The sequence below is a fragment of the Equus asinus genome, chromosome 2, assembly GCF_041296235.1.
Source record: "Equus asinus isolate D_3611 breed Donkey chromosome 2, EquAss-T2T_v2, whole genome shotgun sequence".
In the NCBI taxonomy this organism is placed as follows: domain Eukaryota; kingdom Metazoa; phylum Chordata; class Mammalia; order Perissodactyla; family Equidae; genus Equus; species Equus asinus.
In genome coordinates, this window is record NC_091791.1 from 35,605,362 (window position 1) to 35,623,420 (window position 18,059).

At 41.7% G+C, this 18,059-nt stretch overlaps 1 protein-coding gene across 4 annotated transcripts in view; it reads right to left on the reverse strand.

Annotated features, from left to right (window-relative positions):
- PLCE1 (phospholipase C epsilon 1) overlaps nt 1-18,059 on the reverse strand; it is a 293,833-nt gene that overhangs the window by 156,374 nt on the left and 119,400 nt on the right. For all 4 annotated transcript variants that reach the window (XM_044753870.2, XM_044753862.2, XM_044753858.2 and 1 more), the window contains one exon: nt 7,344-7,632. In XM_044753870.2, coding sequence (XP_044609805.1) covers nt 7,344-7,632 — 289 coding nt within the window. The remainder of the gene's footprint in view (nt 1-7,343; nt 7,633-18,059) is intronic.

Below are 18,059 nucleotides of genomic sequence, written 5' to 3' on the forward strand. Positions count from 1 at the left end.
CACATGGCAGCGAGGGAGGAGTGGATGGGCTGGTACAGTTAGGAGGGCTCTGGATCTCTTGAGGTGGCAGGCACCTGGAAGGAGGGGAGGGGAGTTCACACAAGGAGTAAGGAAGGCCCCAGAGATAACCCTGCAACCATTCCAGGACCCTGGTGCTGATAACAGCTTTTGAGACATTGAAAATTGGCTTTTGTGCCCAATTGGAAACGTCCTGAATGTATTTGCATTTTCATTTTGTATGAGTTTGATATGCTAGTACCTACAGTATAAATTAGTGTTTTATTTATATATTTAGTATTATTTATATATATAGTATTTATAAGTATAAACCTACAGTATAAATTAGTGTTCTCTTTCTTTGGGTGTAAAATTATCTTATTCAATTAAGTGTTATCAAAGAGCAAGGATTATATGTTCCCTGATTCTGTGAACATACCTGCCATTCAATTCCATGAAGGTTTATGGACTGTCTGTTCTGTGCCTCGTCCTGTGCCAGGCAAGGTGTGTGTGAGAGGAGGATGAGCATTAGAGCTTTGGACTAGAAAAACCCAAAAACAACTAAAACAAGGCAGAAATGGACAGTGCCATTGGAGAGCTGCAAACACATCTCCATCATAGCTGTGATGACGGATGAGCCTTGGAGAAGCTTGGTCTGGACTGTCTGCACAAACTTACTGGTTGTGTGACCTTGGGCAAGTCATTTAACCTCTCTGAGCTTCAGTTTCCTGGTGTTAATAATTTCTTCCTCATAGGATTGTGAAAAGGACTTAGTTTCCTAGTGTCACTGTAACAAATTACCACTACTGGGATGGTTTAAAACAAAAGAAATTTATTCTTGCACAGTTCTAGAGGCTAGAAGTCCAAAATCAAGGTGTTGGCAGGGCTATGCTCCCTCTGAGACTCTGGTTAGAATCTTTCCTTGCCTCTTCCTAGCTTCTGGTGGTGGCCCCAAGTCCCCAACATCTCTCGGCTTGCAGGTGCATCACTCCAATCTGTGCCTCCATTATCACATGATGTTCACTCCAACATGGATCTGTCTCTATGTCTCTTCTCTTCTTCTAATAAAGACAACTAGTTGGTAGGTTTATGGCTCACTCTAACCTAACTTGATTACATCTGCAAAGATCTTTTTTCCAAGTAAGGTCACATTCATACGTACTGGGGGTTGGAACTTCAAATATCTCTTTCAGGGAACACAAGTCAATGCACAACAAGGATGAAATGAAATAATGCACATAAGGGTTTGGTGCATTGCCTGGAACACAGTAAGTGCTCAACAGGCTGCCTGGGTTCAAATACTGACTCTATCATTGACTACCTGTGCACCCTTGGGCAAGTTTCTTAATGTCTCTGGGCCTCAATTTTCTCATTAGTAAACAGTACCTCGCTCATTGGAATATTGAATGATTTTCAATGAAATCATGCATGCAAAGTACTTAGAGCACTACATGGCACCCAGCAAGAAATAAAAAAATGTTAACAAGTATTACTATAATTCTACCCAACTCTAAACCTCTCCTACACCCAATTTTCTCTTTCTAGATGCATGAGTTTAAATTTTCAGGGGTAACAGTAATGGGGATGTCATCTTGAAAAAATTAAAAAAAATACGTAATTCTTCTACTTGGCCCTCCTTCCCCGCTCCAAAAACACATAATTGCTTTGACTCAAGAAGCATTGCATCTCCAGTAATATTTGAGATAGCGACTTTGCTCTCCTCTGGCCCTTTCGAGAAACTCCCCCTGGTTATAAGCAGGGGTGTGGAGACACACTCCTCAGTCACACCTGAGCATCTTTAGGTCACACCTAGACATGGAGCCACATTCCTTGGCCATACCTGGGCATGAAGTCACTCTCCTAGATGACACCTGACCACCTGTGGCCCCAAGGCAGAAGGCTTCTGTCCTGTGCCCATCAAACTTCCTGGCCCCATGTGCTACAGACCCCACTATCAACTGAGTAGCCCAGCATTTATGACTCCCTTGGGGGTAGTAAGGGCTGCTCAGTAGACCTGAAACCTAATATTACATTTTCTGTGGAGTGAGAAACATTACTTTACAAGTTGAAGTCTGAAGACCTCCAGATGTGATCTTTTGCATTCTTCCCAGAGGCGACACACAACTAGGCCACAGTGGGCAGCAAACGAATACTTTTTAGTTGATTAACTGGTAGAGAAACATACCCCAGATTACATTAAAGCATACTTTTAACCATCGAGAAAATAATTTCAAGGTCACAAAACTAGTTAAGTCAGAGGATTTCTTTAAATAAACTTAAATCTTGGAATTAGAATTATGCATATGCCTTTCTCTGCTTGGTAGGAATGTGTAGGGTAACTGTTTTGATTATGAGGAAGTCAACAAAGACAGCCTTTATAAATAAAATTATTTATGAGGTACAGTCACATAGTTCAAATGTGTGTGTGCATTCCTATTACGACTTCTTTTTTTTATACTCAAAGGTATAACTTTAGAGAAGACACAAATAGAATATTCTTATTGCAGTAAAAGAAAATAAGTTGAAAATTTATTAGACCTCTCTATCAGAAACAAAATATTCCCTATTTTCTAAGTACATTAAATACGTAGGGCATTTTTTGTTTTCATATTATTATTCTATTTGTGGTTTATATATGACCAATAACTTTAATATAGCTGGTCTATACATACACATACACACACTTAAGCTGGTTAAAAATGAATGGTGGACTTTTCTTTTCTACGACATAATCTAAATACGGGTAACAGCTTTGCCCTGGTTATACGTAAATATTTAATCTTTGAGTTGACAAACTTATTTAGCAACTATTTGAGAAGGAAAGATTGAGTTGAATGTACTAAATTTATATATTAGCTGATAGAATATGTACACTTAGCCACCTTAGATTGAAAAATCTTCTTCCTTATCACTACTTATTTTTCCAATTTTGCTATTCCAGTGCTTTACATTACTATCAATTATCTCACTCTCTTCTCTCCCTTTTTACTTGATCTTGCTTTTATAATTTTCAGTTGGTAGTACATTGGAAAAAAAGAAACAAAAGCAGGTGATGGTTTTAGACAATGTCTTCCCAAATATTGAAGTCAATAATTCTTTTGACTGCCACTGCTCTATGCAGTTGGTCCGGAGATTCAAGCAAGGTTAACGGAGAGGGGGAGAAGGGAACCCTGACAGAAAGTAGAAAGATCTTACTTGTTAAACCCGTGGAAGTTGCTGAAAGCATGGTGTGAGCTCTCCATTTTCCATTTTGAGATCGCACACCTTTGTAAAGAAGGGCACACCCTTGCTGATCAACGCCTCATATCAGAAAATGTTTCTCCTTATTTGACAGAATTTCAACTTAGTAGATAGACCATGCTTGGTGGTCCTGAAGGCAGGAAAACCAGGAATGTTTGTTTACTGTTCGCTGTCTTTCTAAAGCCGTCTGTACCATTGGGGGTGTGCAAGCTCATGGAGATGCTGAAGAGCTAGCAGAACCCTGCCGACAGTGGGAACGCTGCAAGGCTGCAGAACCTTGATCAATCAATCCCTGAGTTACCAATTCCTGACCTGTGATTGCCCTGGGAATAACGAACAACTTGTTGGACATTTCTGCTCCTATCTCACCTACTGCAGGCTGCTCCAACCCTCATCTTGTAATCGTAACCACTTCAAAAGACGAGTTGACCTGGTCCACCCAGAGGTCACATGAAAAACTGTCTTCGTATTTCTTTTTCACAACCTCAGTTCTTTCTAACATCTTAATAGACTTGAGACCAAAGACTCACATAACTTGTTCCTCCTCTTTAAAATTTTTTTGTGTGTGTATGTGAGGAAGATTGGCCCTGAGCTAACATCTATTGCCAATCTTCCTCTTTTTACTTGAAGAAGATTGTCCCTGAGCTAACATCTGTGACAATCTTCCTCTATTTTGTATGTGGGATGCTGCCAAAGCCTGGCTCGATGAGCGGTGTGTAGGTCTGTGCCCAGGATCCAAACCCACGAACCCTGGGCCGCCAAAGTGGAGAGCGTGAACTTAACCACTACTGGGCCGGCCCCTCCTTTTTAAATTTTTTGATTGATTTTTCTTGTGTGTGTGGTAAAATACATAAAAGATAAAATTTAGCATCTTAACCATTTTTACAGTTCAGTGGTATTAAGTACATTCATATTGTTGTGCAACCATCACCACCATCCATCTCCAGAACTCTTTTCATCTTGCAAAATTGAAATGCTATATCTATTAAACAATAACTCCCCATTCCCCCTCCCTTACCAGCCCCAGCAACCACCTTTCTACTTTCTGTCTCTATGATTCTGACTATTCTAAGTGCCTCATATAAATGGAATCATACAGTATTTGTCTTTTTCCCTCCTCCGACTCCATTTAATCTGCTTCAGACATGATCTCTCTCATGGAAGAGGTCACTCTTTTTGACCCTCTTCCCTACTCTTTCTCTCTGAGAAAAAGAATTTTAAACTTTCCCTCCTCTCTCTTCCCTTCTTCATTCCCTTTATAAGCCTCTCATAAAAAATAGTTCCTGAGATAATAATTTTCTGATTTTTTCATATTGGTATGAGTTTCAAAATGTAACTAACCTTAACAAAAAAACTACAGATGCCAGCATCTAAAATCTTTAAAATGGCCCAAAGTTCTTTTCAAAATCTCCATAAATTTTTAGTTTAAGTCTCTACACATCTTAATTAAAATTATTTCCCCTGAAAAAGAAACGTCTTTTAACTAACTTTTTAGTTAAAATTTTTAGTTAAAAATTGCTTTTTTCTTGGAGGCTGATTATCAGCATTCTAATAATCGTGTTTTTCTCTGTATTACATGGGAAGTGTGCAGATTTCAACTGTGTTATGGGTTAAAGAGCTTTTTGAGGACTAGAGTCTGGGAACCAAATCACAATGTTTAATACTCTTTTTCCAGGAAAGTGTTCTAAGTTCCACACAGCTCCCGGAAGATGAACTTCTGGAGTGCAAGCCACTTATAAACTGGGGACTGAGTGTGTATTATTCACTTCCCATAGATTTTCATTAGTGATACAGAGCTGAAAGCTGTTGGCCAACTCAATGCCATAGGACAAGAGAGCAATAAAAGAAGACAAACAAGTCACAGCAGGCAGCATGTCCTCCAGACCCCCTGCCGGAGTATATGGCCAACAAAGCTCAAGATCCAACCAGTCAACATGCTGACCCTATAGATTCTATAAATATTCCATGACTTAAAACGCCCATATGGTCTTTTGATGCATTTTCTTCCACGACATGTTGAAGAACATATGTTTCATTACAGCACATATAGACTTTGAAAACCATATAGACTTTAGAGAGGACACTGAAATTGAGAAAGAGAGACAGAGAGCAAGCTACAGAAGTAAGCCTGGAGCAGAAGCCAACCAGCTAATTGTATTATTCAGCAGAAGCTACTTACAGAGGGATATCAGAAACCAATGAAGAGCTGCAAAACAGAAAGTTAAAGAAACACCCAATTCTTGCATAAAACACCAATTCAAAGATAACAGATGAACTGATGGTCCAATGAGTCTCAGAGCTGGGAACAGTGATCTACAAAGTTCTGATATGAACAGGGAGGTGCAAATAGCAATTGAGAACAAGTTCCTATCAGGGCAACAAATGCACTAACCAGAAGCCTCCTTTTTTCTTCTCAAAGATCTGTGTAAGACTGGAGGCAGCCTGCCTTGGTCAGGCTGGAGATCTGTCCCTTTGCAATTAATGGAGAAGAAAGAAAGTGGCTTTTATTGACTTTTTTTGTTCGTTTGAGGCCTCATGTTTCAGGCCAAGCCATTTGTCACTCCCTCTCCAAACTCTTTGAACACTTACAGCCACTTCCACATTATTCGGCACTTAAATCTCTGCAGTCTCATATGATTCTTTGAATACTTGGTGCAGGCATACCTGGCCTCCTCATTAATAACTCCTAAATAACTTAAAGGCAAGAAAATTGACTTGTATTTCTTAGGATCTCTCATAACACCTACACACTTTTGGGCACAGAGCGTGTATCTGATAACTCACAGGATGAGGTCTTCACATAGAGTCACAAGCACTGAACCAATGCCAACTCCACATGCCGATCTCAGCCCAACTTCCCAGGAACAGTACTGATGGAGAATGTAAGCTTGGCAGTCACCAGGAGCCACATCAGAGTAGAGAAATCTTGAATCCTGTGCATAGGGGAAATTGTTTACCACCTAGAGACTAGAAGCCCCATGAGGTGAGGAACTACGTTCTGTTTCCTACCCAGCACCTAGCACTAGTAGGGGCTCAAAAAACATATGTTAAATGGATGAAAAACATTTGAAACCAAGTTTCTGTCTTTTATTCTCTTGGATTAGTGTTCCCAAATCTTGTTTTCCTTCATTAACCATTTATAACCAATCCACAAAAGTTTGGGTGACTCCAGAAAAAAACCCAACATGGTACCCACGTGGTACACAGGGATGTGTGCACCTGCTCTTTGGCCTGTGTAGGGTGTGTGTGTGGCGGGGTGGTAGTGGGGGAGGCTGAAGATCAAGGAGGAAGGTCACTGGCCCACCAGCTGCAGGTCTGGGGCTTGCTGTGCAGGGACAACAGCTGCCCTCCTTGAGAGAAATGGCTGGATGTCAGAGCAAGCTCTTGGCAGTTCCCAGGCAGCGGAACGCTGCTCGGCATGGTCCTGGTCTAGCTGGCAACTTCCTGCCAGGGAAGGTTGCCAAATGGATTGTGACAGCTGTGCAGTGCACAGATCTCCGAGGTTCTCTGGTGCCCTGCCATTTCTGACCTGCTTGTCTGCTACTCGTGGCAAGTAGCTGGGAAGTTCCAATGCTGAGGGACTCCATTTTCCACTGACTTTCATTTTTCAGCAGGATGCCTGACTATCTTGTCTTTCAAGATGGGAGCCATTGGAAGATGGCCTTTAGCTTTTCTGCTCAACATGAACCTATTGATTCTGTGTAGGAAGGAGAACTAAATTCTACTCTGTTCCTGTCCACCGTTGGTTTTCACTGCCACCATATGACTACACTTGTTTACAGGCATCTTATCACAGGAATTGACATCTGTCATGGACTACCACTAGGATAAACCACCTGTCTGAATAATTTTTTAAAAAATTAAACATAGCCTTTTAATCATTTACTTCTTTTGAAATTCAAAATCTTAACGCTTATTACGTGGAATGTTTACACCTTAAGGAATTTTTATAAAGAACTACCTTTTATCTTCTCTTAAAGCAGCTACCATTATTTAAAGTTGCTGATAAGTGAATTCAATTTTCCATCAAGAGATGCATAAATGTTAACTTAGATTCTTTTCTGCACTCAAAGAGGAAAAGTTAAAAGTGAAATTTCAGACATTACCTTTCATCATCATTCGTCCAGTGGATCCTCCAAAAGTATTGAGAAGGCCACTTCGTGCTCCTAAAGATGTGGTTGCTTCTAGGAGAGAACCGGTGATGTACTGCGATATGGAAGTCCTTTGGAGGGTGGCACGATACTCACACACGGTGTCTCGGACACATTGCTTTAAGCACGGACCAATGCTAATCCTTTCATGGGCTCTCTCGGAGGCTGGGAGCTCTGTGAAGAAATGGAGAAGAGATCCAATTGTATCTTCTGTTCCTTCTCCCCTTCTCACTGCAGTGTAGATCTGTGAATAACACAAAGTACAGGAAGTATTAATCTAGTTTCTTAGAAAAGCAAATTAACTTGTTGACAAAATGCCAAGATGACTTATTAAGAAAGAAGGCTCAGTCGCTCTAAGCACAAACACTCTTCCGCACTGGACTCATGCATTAACCTGAACATTCTACAGACACCATTTATTTGGAAAAGCTATGTGTAGTTATGAACTGGGCCATTCAAACAACCCTGCTAACAAACAGAGCACTTACAAGTTGTACCAACCAAAAATCTATTCAGCTCAAACTTTTCCTCGTCTTCCTCAGCACAGCAAAGCTCTTGTGCAGAGAGACAAAGGCAAACTTTTCCTTTCTGTCTTCTCAGGCTCTCCTGAGTGATCGTCCCAGGTCTGTCTGCCTCCAAGGAACACTTTAGCCTGACATTCATGAGGAATCTTTTCTCCACGCTCAAACTGAAGGGAGGATGGGAGCGTCATGGGGAAGGAGAAATTCTATATTTTTCTCTTGGGCGTAATCCTTCAACCCATCAGCTTCGATCAAAGTCTCTGAATCCTTTTTCCTCTTCCTCCTTTCTCACCTCTCTCATCCAATGAGTAGACAGATCCTGCCCACTCTTCCTGCTCTGTCTCTGTCACTATCCTGATTTCCTCTTCCCTTATCACCTGAATTCACCAAGAATTATCTCAAGAAGACTGGACTATTAGGACAGGTTCCCAATCATAATTCCAGTCCATTGCAATGCAATCACTCAACATGCATTTATATAGATCTGGCTCTGTGTGAGGCACGGTGTTGAAAGATGTGGGGCATGCATAAAGAGTAACACACACACCTCTTGTGCTGCAGGATTTCACAATCTAATTTAGAAGATGAGGCTTGAAAATTATGAGGTTTGACATTATTGCAGAGAGGTTGGGATTCTGTCAAGGTCTCTGGGAAGTCAGAGACTTCTGGGTAGTGTATAAACAACAGGGAAGTTAATGGGTGACTTGGGGTGAGTTAATCTAGCTTTTTAATGGTGGAATAAAGGTTTACTACATTGTGTTGTCTCCATCATGCCACCTTGAGCACCTTGCCTCGGTTGACTTGTGATTCATTTATCAAATCAACAAATAGTTATTATGTGTTTAGATAGTCCCCGACTTATGATGGTTTGACTTACGATTTTTTGACTATGATGGTGCAAAAGCAATATGCATTCAGTAGAAACTGTACTTTGAATTCTGATCTTTTCCCAGGCTAGCAATATGCAGTACAACACTCTCTCCTGATTCTCAGCAGTGAGCCGCGGCTCCCAGTCAGCCATGTGATCACGAAAGTAAACAGCTGATATACCTGCCACTATTCTGTACCCATATAACCATTCTGTTTGTCACTCTCAGTACAGTCTCCAATAAATTACATGAGATATTCAATATTTTATTATAAAATAGGTTTTGTGTTAGATGATTTTGCCCAATTGTAGGCTAATTTTAAGTGTTCTGAGCATGTTAAAGGTAGGCTAGGGTAAACTATGATATTGTTTCGGTAGTTTAGGTGTATTAAATGCATTTTTGACTTCAATATTTTCAATTTATCATGGCTTTATCAGGGCATAATCCCCTTGTAAGTCAAGGAAGATCTGTACCAGTCATGGGTCAGGCCTGGGTAAATAAGACAGCTTCTCCCCTCAAAGAGTTCACAATCTAGTAAGGGAGAAAGACAGATAAGCAAAGAGCTCACAATAGGGTGCAAATAGAGGTCACCCCCTCTGGTGACATCACTAAGTGTCTAGGGAAAAGAAGACCCCTGCATGCCCTCCAGGCCATGCAGGCTGCTCCATGACGCTGCACACTCCAAATCCCACCTTAACCAGGGCCCACGAGCACGCAAAAGGACCCCTAGTGAATGGTGCTAGGTCCTTAGGAGATCCTAGAATGTACCCCAAACCCCCCGATATTCAAAGTGCACTGACCATAACTAGATTTCTATTCTCCCTTCCTTTGCCTAATGTTATATACTTGCCACTTGAAGGCAGAGTGTGAATTCTTAGCTTTAATTCTCTGTCATTAAATTTCTGGTGGCCAATGTGGCCATGGAGATGGTGTGCTGGGACAGAAAGAGCCCAGATTTTGAGGTCAGGTGTGTAGAGCTGTATACCTGGCTCTACGTTGACCAGCTAGAGAGCTGCTCATGAGCAAGAGCATGAGCAAGCTGACTTGAATGTTTCGAGACAGCTTCCTCTTCTGTAAAATGCAGATAATAACACCTATTCTTAGGGATGTTGTGGGATTCACCAAGATAATACATGTAAGGTGATCAGCCTAGTGTCTAGAAATGGCACCTATTACTATTGAGAAAGAAGAGAACGGACTCTTCTATCCTCAAGAAAAAGCAAGTGGCTGTAGAACAACAGAGCATAGTCTATGAAATTCACCTGCTCTTACATGCTGCTGGACAATATCATCCTAACCTTATTTGGGTCTATTGTGAAGGCAAACAGGATAGAGAGCTGTAGAGCTCAGGACATGCATTTCTTCTCTCAGCTCCAAGTCATACAAGCAATCTCCAACACACTGAATCTCAAATGAATCCTTCAGAAGTAAATGCTCTAGATGTTCAGAGAAAAGAACCCATTGTGAGGTTTGATGGCCAAGGAAGGCTTCAGAGGGAAGGCAGATCTGAGACTTGGAAAAGAGGCACAGCTCTACTTGGAGCAGCTTGGGGAGGCACATGGTAAGCATGGGTGAAGGAGTTGGAAAACAGTGAACTCATCCTAAGGACAGTGAGCAGAGCAGGGTATTTAGAGCAGAGAGTGAGTGTAGGGCATAAATGGGAAATTAGAAAGGTCAGTTGGCCTGATAAAGGAGAGGCTTGAATGTCAAGCAAAGAGGTTTAATCCATCAGAGGTGGGGAACCCTTCACTTTTTCTGTTTTTTTGTTTGTTTGTTTGTTTTTAGCTGAGGAATGATGCTAAAAACGTTTTATTTTACAAAAATCAAGATGCTGACAGTTCTTAGGTACTAATGGGTTGACCTACTTTCTTTACTTGCCAAGCTGCTCCATTGGCTCATTATGCCCTCACTCATTATCTTATGCATTCCAGTTTCCACATCATGCCTTCAGAGCTTCCTAATGTCACATCCAGTCCCTTATCCAGCTTTCCCAAAGTGTTTTCCTCAAATCATTAGATCTAGAGGGATTACATGAAACAGGGACATCTTGATCATGGAAGTTTGAAAAACTCAGTGCATATTTCTTCTTCTGAAGATTTACATTGCGTGTTAGAATATTAAAGACAAACAGGTCAGAGTAAAGAAATCCATTTTATTTTGATTAACTGAGTGTTTGAGTATTTCTCATGTTATTTGATCATGGATTTTATTTTATTTTTTTAAGAACGCAGCCTGTGAACGCAATGTTGTATGAAATAATTTGCTCTAATCAAATGGCCTTTTCTTATTCTCATTTCCTTGACCTTTGTGAAATCTCTGAAACAGACAATCACCCATCTTTCTGGGGGGTCCTTCCTCTCTTATCATCTCACTGCTCCATCTCTGCCTTATTCTGTGCCTCCCATTCCTCCTCAGGCCTTCAGGACAGTTGTAATGCAATATAGAGGTGCCAAGGAGTACCTAAGGTAGGGGGTCACAAATGCGCTAGCTACGGGCCAGATTTACTCAAAAGACCTGCTTCATCTGACACACAGTGTTTTTCTTGAAATCAGGAAAATTTACATACACATCTGATATTATAGCATCTCCTGAGAAATGGAACAATCTGGCACCACTGAACATTCCCATGTGGTGTCAAACGGCTAGACCTTCCCCCTGTTGGATGGGGCACAAGTTCTCCAGCTGGTACCAGTTCCCACCACTCTCTAGTGATCACACCTGGCCAATCTGGTCACCATCAGTATGTGTGTTTGTGAGCCTTGCCTTAGTGGGATATGGACATGGCTGCAGATACACACAATAAACATGTACTGAGCTCCTCCAATGTGCCCTTTGTGTGCTCTTCCTTGTGCTAGTTGCCGAGGATACAGAGAGAAAGCCATGGTCTCTGCTCTCAATGTATAAAAATGTTATGTATATATTAGGTAATCATTTAGCATTGCTATCAGCTACTCATTTCCAAGTCCTCAAATTTGTTTGAAGAAATAAGAGATGAATAGCTCTAAGAATAAAGTTCTGAGCTGCCATTACCATTGCTAACACCCCATCCACAAAGAACCAGAAAGAGATCAACAGCTTCTTTTAAGTTCTGGACTAACACATGCTAGTCATACCAATACCAGATGAGCTGAATTCAACATACTTCTTGGAAAAATGCTAAAAGGTGAATGAAGCAGTGGAAGATATGGCAGTGCTCAGGGAACATGTTAACATCAGGCCATAACATCTTGTTAGATCATCCACTTAAAAAGAAAGCAATCATGTAAAATCCCACATATACAGAATGGGAAGAGGAGAGAGTATAGAATGGTTATTATGAGTGTGGTTTTGGAGTGTTGGTTTGAACCCTAGCTGCCTGGCTTCCCAGCTATGTGACCTTGGATAAGTTGCTTTGCCATTCTGTGCCTCGGTTTTCTTTTCTCCAAATACTGAGATATAACAGTATCTGCCTCATAAGGTTGTGGTAAGAAAGACAAGCTTTGATAAATGTTATATGAATAGAACAGCACCTACCACTTAGTAAACACTCAACAAATATTGTTTTTTACAATGATGGTGACAACGATGACTGTGGTAGACTACAAAAATGGCCACATGTTATTTCCTTCCCAGATTCTGGGCCAGCCTTGTGATTTGCTTAACCAATGGGAATTTAGCAAATGTGAGGCAAACAAAATCTTGAAAAATACTTGTATGTTGGAGCTTGCTCTCTCTTGCTGCTTTTGGGAAATCTGCAACAACTACCATGTGGCGAACCCAGAGCTAGTTTGCTGGAGGAGAGAGACCATGGCCCAGTCACTCCTGTCACCTTGGCTGATAGCCTGCCAACAATCAGACACGTGGTGAGCCCATCCTAGATCCTAGGTCATCCAATGGCCCGTCCAACTGCCATCACAGATAGATGAGAAAGCCCAGCAAAGATGAGTTGATCCAGACTAGGAGCACCGCCCAGCCAATTCACAGAAACAGGAGCTAAATAAATAATTGTTGTGAAATGTCACTAAGTTTTGGGAGTGCTTTGTTACAAAGCAAAAGTTAACTGACACAATGATGAAGTGTTGGGCACAATGATAAGTATTTACTTGCATGAGATTTGAATCCACATACTAACCCTGTGAGGTTGATGCAATTTGCAGATGGGGACAGTAAGCTAGAGAGGTGGAGAAATAGAGTCAATTTTACACAGCTAGTAAGAGGCTGAGCCCGGATTAAAATCTGGGTTTGTCCAACCCTGTGGTTCAGCTTGATCCATTGCTCTAAACACGGTCACACCCAAAGCCCAAACAGTGGGATTCAAGAAAACATCATTATTTGGCAAGAGGGTTCAATGATGTTTACATGGCTATTGTTATTGTTTTTATTCATGATAATTCCTTTCATGGTCATCCTAAATTACTTTTTTTTTTTTAAAGATTGGTACCTGAGCTAACAACTGTTGTCAATCTTCTTTTTTTTTTCTGCTTTTTCTCCCCAAATCCCCCCAGTACATAGTTGTATATTTTAATTGTGGGTCCTTCTAGTTGTGGCATGTGGGACGCCACCTCAGCATGGCCTAATGAGAGATGCCATGTCCGCGCCCTGGATCCAAACGGGCGAAAGCCTGGGCTACCGAAGCCGAGAGCGTGAACTTAACCACTTGGCCATGGCGCTGGCCCCCTAAATTACTTTTGAAAATAGCCAACTTATGACTAATGAATGGACAAATATGTTTCCTTTATATGGGGATTTATAGTTTCACTAGGTGAAAAAATTATATAACCTCTATCTCACTTGATTAATGTGGTAATAGAACATGCTGAAAACTAGACAGACTACTTCCCTGTAAGGGTCAATATCTTTTTTGAGATAAAATAAACATGTTACAACATGGCATCTAAGCTTGCTAAACAGGTATGTATCCATTCATTCATTCAACAATTGATTTATATTCATTAAGCATACATGTTGTGTTAAGGCCAATTGCTGGGGATCCAATAGTGTGCAAGAAGAGCTTCACTTTAGTGGGGAAGGCAGACAATAAATAAGTGGACCAAATAAGTTAATTAAAAATTACAGGCAGGCCGGCCTGGTAGCACAGTGGTTAAGTTCACATGTTCCGCTTCAGTGGCCCAGGGTTCGCCAGTTCGGATCCCAGGTGCAGACCTACATACCCCTTGGCAAGTCACGCTGTGGCAGGCATCCCACATATAAAATAGAGGGAGATGGGCATGGATGTTAGCTCAGGGCCAGTCTTCCTCAGCAAAAAGAGGAGGATTGGCGGCAGATGTTAGCTCAAGGCTAATCTCCTTCAAAAAAAAAAAATTTTGCAGGGGCTGGACCATGGCCAAATGGTAAGTTCGTGCACTCTGCTTCAGCAGCCCAGGGTTTCACAGGTTCGGATCCTGGGCATGGACCTAGCACTGCTCATCAAGCCACGCTGAGGCGGTGTTCCACATAGCAGAACTAGAAGGACCTACAACTAGAATATACAACTATGTACTGGGGGGCTGTGGAGAGAAGAAGAAAAAAAAAACATAAAGATTGGCAACAGATGTTAGCTCAGGGCCAATCTTTGTTTTTTTTTTTTTTTTTTAAGGAAGATTAGCCCTGAGCTAACTGCTGCCAATCCTCCTCTTTTTGCTGAGGAAGACTGGCCCTGAGCTAACATCCACGTCCATCTTCCTCTACTTTATATGTGGGATGCCTACCACAGCATGGCTTGCCAAGTGGTGCCATGTCCGCACTGGGTATCCAAACCAGCGAACCCTGGGTAGCCAAAGCAGAATGTGCGAACTTAACCACTGTGCCACCGGGCCAGCCTGAGGGCCCATCTTTAAAAAAAAAATTGCAGACTGTTCTATATAGTCAAGATATATTTTGGATACAGATTCCACAGGACTTGTTGAAGTTCTTGGGAATGAGGAAAGGAAAGGAGTCAAGCTTTCTACATTTGGTCATAATTCTTAGAGATTTAAGATTGATATAGAGAGCTATAGATCAGTGTTGCCACAGTGCCCCTTATGGCTCCTATGTTTAACAACCACTGGGAACTGTGAGAGAATCCTCCCCATGGAATTACGCTACTCCCATTATGGCAAATGCTGCATTTGAGCAGAATAACCTTGATATTATGAAGTTACTTGCAGAAAAGCAAACAGTGCTTAGACAACACTTAAGAAAACATTTGCAGTTTCTTGTGACTCAAGAAAGAGGGATGCCTTGTAGAAACCAGCCCTGAGACATGGAGTTCAGACCCAAAACAAAATAAAACAAACATCCAAGGCTGAAGAGACCTGGAGTAATTCATATGGAGGCAAAGCCAAAGACTTCAGTGCACCGAAAAACATGAAGCAGCCAGACACAGCATGTGCACAGCTCTCACCCAGGAGGAAAGCTTCCACCTCTATACAGCCAGAACAGGCTTTGTCTTAACTTGGCTTGTACTGGGATCAAAGAGGGTACTTGTCAAGAGGCATCAATTTTTTCCTTGCTCTGTTTCAAAAGCCATCTTTCTGGGATCAGGGTTACGGGAAATTATGATGTTCCAAGATTTGATGGCATATCGTCTGAAATCTTTCAACAAGAAGGAGGCTTGTTACTTAGGTGTCCACTGGCTCTTAATACTTGCAATCACCGCAACATTTATTGAGTGCTTAAAACGAAGTAGGCACTGAGCACTGAGACATGATTTCACCGAAACTTCAGAACAGCTCTAGGAAGAGGTCCTACTATTACCACGACTTAAAAATAAGGAGCTAACGTGCACACAGCTAGGACTTAGCATCAGGACTCACCATCTCTAGGCCAGTGCTGCTAACCACCAAATGGAAGTAGGGAATTCTATACTACAGTCACCAAAGAAACCACTTTTAGGAGGCGGGTAATTGTAGTAATGATCCTTTCATCTCTCTTGGTTTATGGTCTGTCTCCTCCCACTAGAACGTCAGCTTCATGAGGACCTAATTTCTTTTTTCATTGCATATCTCTAGTGTCTAGAAGTGTCTGGCATTACAGCTTCTCAACAAATAGTTCTTGATTGAATTAACGTCTCTATTCTATATCTTTGCCAAGAACTTGGCTAGAATCCTCCAATTTTTTGGTCAAGAATTTATAGGATTCATCTGAACTACAGGTGACATTGTATTCTCACCTGTATTTGCTGAGAATCAGATAGAGAAATCACATGAAATGGCATCAAGTCTTTACAAAGTATTCAGAATAGCCGTAGCCAAATGAGGCTCTAACTGCTACTAGCCAAACATGGCCTGTCCTGAAATTTACCAATAGTTGAGCATTATTTCATTTTCATTTGCCAATTGGCTTAGAGTTGAGAATGCTTAATCAGATCTATTCTCCATCCTGACTTTTCAGGAAAACGATGATTTGTAAGGATCATAGGGCTTAAAAAAACAGGATATGGATTCATATATTAGCTCTCAATTTAATTTACTTCAACAACTGTGGAGTTGCAGTTACAGAGACAATGACAGATGCTTGAGAATGATGATTTATTTTTAAAAGGACAAAATCTGCCCTGTGTCTGAAACCTACCTCTCCCTCCCAGTTTTCTTATCTTTTTTTTTTTGAGGAAGATTAGCCCTGAGCTAACATCTGCCACCAATCCTCCTCTTTTTTAGCTGAGGAAGATTGGCCCTGCACTAACATCTGTGCCCATCTTCCTCTACTTTATATGTGGGACACCTGCCACAGCGTGGCTTGTTAATCGGTGCATAGGTTCGCACCTGGGATCCTAACCAGCTAACCCAGGGCCACCGAAGAGGAACATGCAAACTTAACCACTGTACCACTGGGCTGGCCCCCTAGTTTTCTCATCTTTAACATGAAGCGGTCAGCCAACATTATCTCCAACAATGTTACTGTTTGATGACCTATACTTCCTAGCCTTCTTAAATAGCAGATAGAGGACATTAATTCACCTTAATTTCAATCATCATTATTCTCTAAGATAATGTATAGTTAGAATCTCATATTTCACTCTCTCTTTCCAGTATTCTCCTTCACTTTTCTCACTAGTGACATATATCTACTCTTTTTTTAATATTATTTTTTTAAATCTTTTGTGTGTGTGTGTGCTTTTTCTTCCCGAATCCCCCCAGTACATAGTTGTATATTTTAGTTGTGGGTCCTTCCAGTTGTGGCATGTGGGACGCCGCCTCAACATGGTCTGATGAGTGGTGCCATGCCCACGCCCAGGATCCTAACCGGGGAAACCCTGGGCTGCCAAAGCAGAGAGTGCGAACTTAACCACTTGGCCACATGGCTGGCCCTTATATATCTACTTTTAAGAGCACCCTTATCCTCCCTAGAATGGGATCCTTAAAGTAGCCTGAGCTAGAAAAACAAATAATCACATTTATTTGAACTATGTGTTAACTGAGAGTTAACAGCCTGGGTAACAATGCAGAATCTCCCTCATGGAATCAAGTGTAAGAGCTGTGGTTTGGAAACCCCTTTTACTGGTCTCATGGGCCCTTTCCCTAACTTCTGGAATCTAGAAGCAGTGTTCTAGAAGGCTGAAGATGACGGAAGTTTGATTTCTGATGGGTGTGTGTGGCTAAACAAAATGCAATGATATAAGAACTGCCAAATTTCCTAAAGAGTCAACAAAAACAGTGAGGCTGTTGTAGGGGGTGGTAGCTGAGGCAGCTTGGAGACCTGAGTGCCAGGGATGGGGAGTAGGATTTTGGTAGCAGGCTGTTGCTTCCTCTGCTCTCGATTCCACATTCCATTCAAGTGCTTGTGCAGAGAATTCCATTCTACTGAGAATATTCAGACCATGCACGAGACGCTGACCAAACAGAGCCCCAGAGAGCCAAAAATAAAGGCTTTGCTGAGGCCAGGCCAATTAACCAGAGCGATGCCACCAGCTTCTACAGGAAGTCGAACCTTTATTACTACAGGAAACATCTAAGGAGTGTGAGAGGATGTCTGAGGACCTTTCATAATCCGGGAACTTAACATCTGGAAATGCCCTTCCACATAACTTCTTTCATTCCACATTTCACCCTTGCATTCAAATTTTGCCTCCTACACGCAGCCTTCCCTGGACTCCAACAAGAAATGAACATCTTCTTTTCTGTGTTCCAACTGCCCCCATGCAAAACTCTACAGCGGCACTTTGTATAAAATATGGAAGCTACTGTTTACACCCCTTCTTCCAGGCTGTGAGTTCCCAGAGGGGCAGGGGCCATGTCTTATTTGACATTTTGTCTCCAGCACAGAGCACACTGCTTAGCATGCTGCAGGCAATGGAGAGAGCAGGCAATGGAGCAATAACTGAA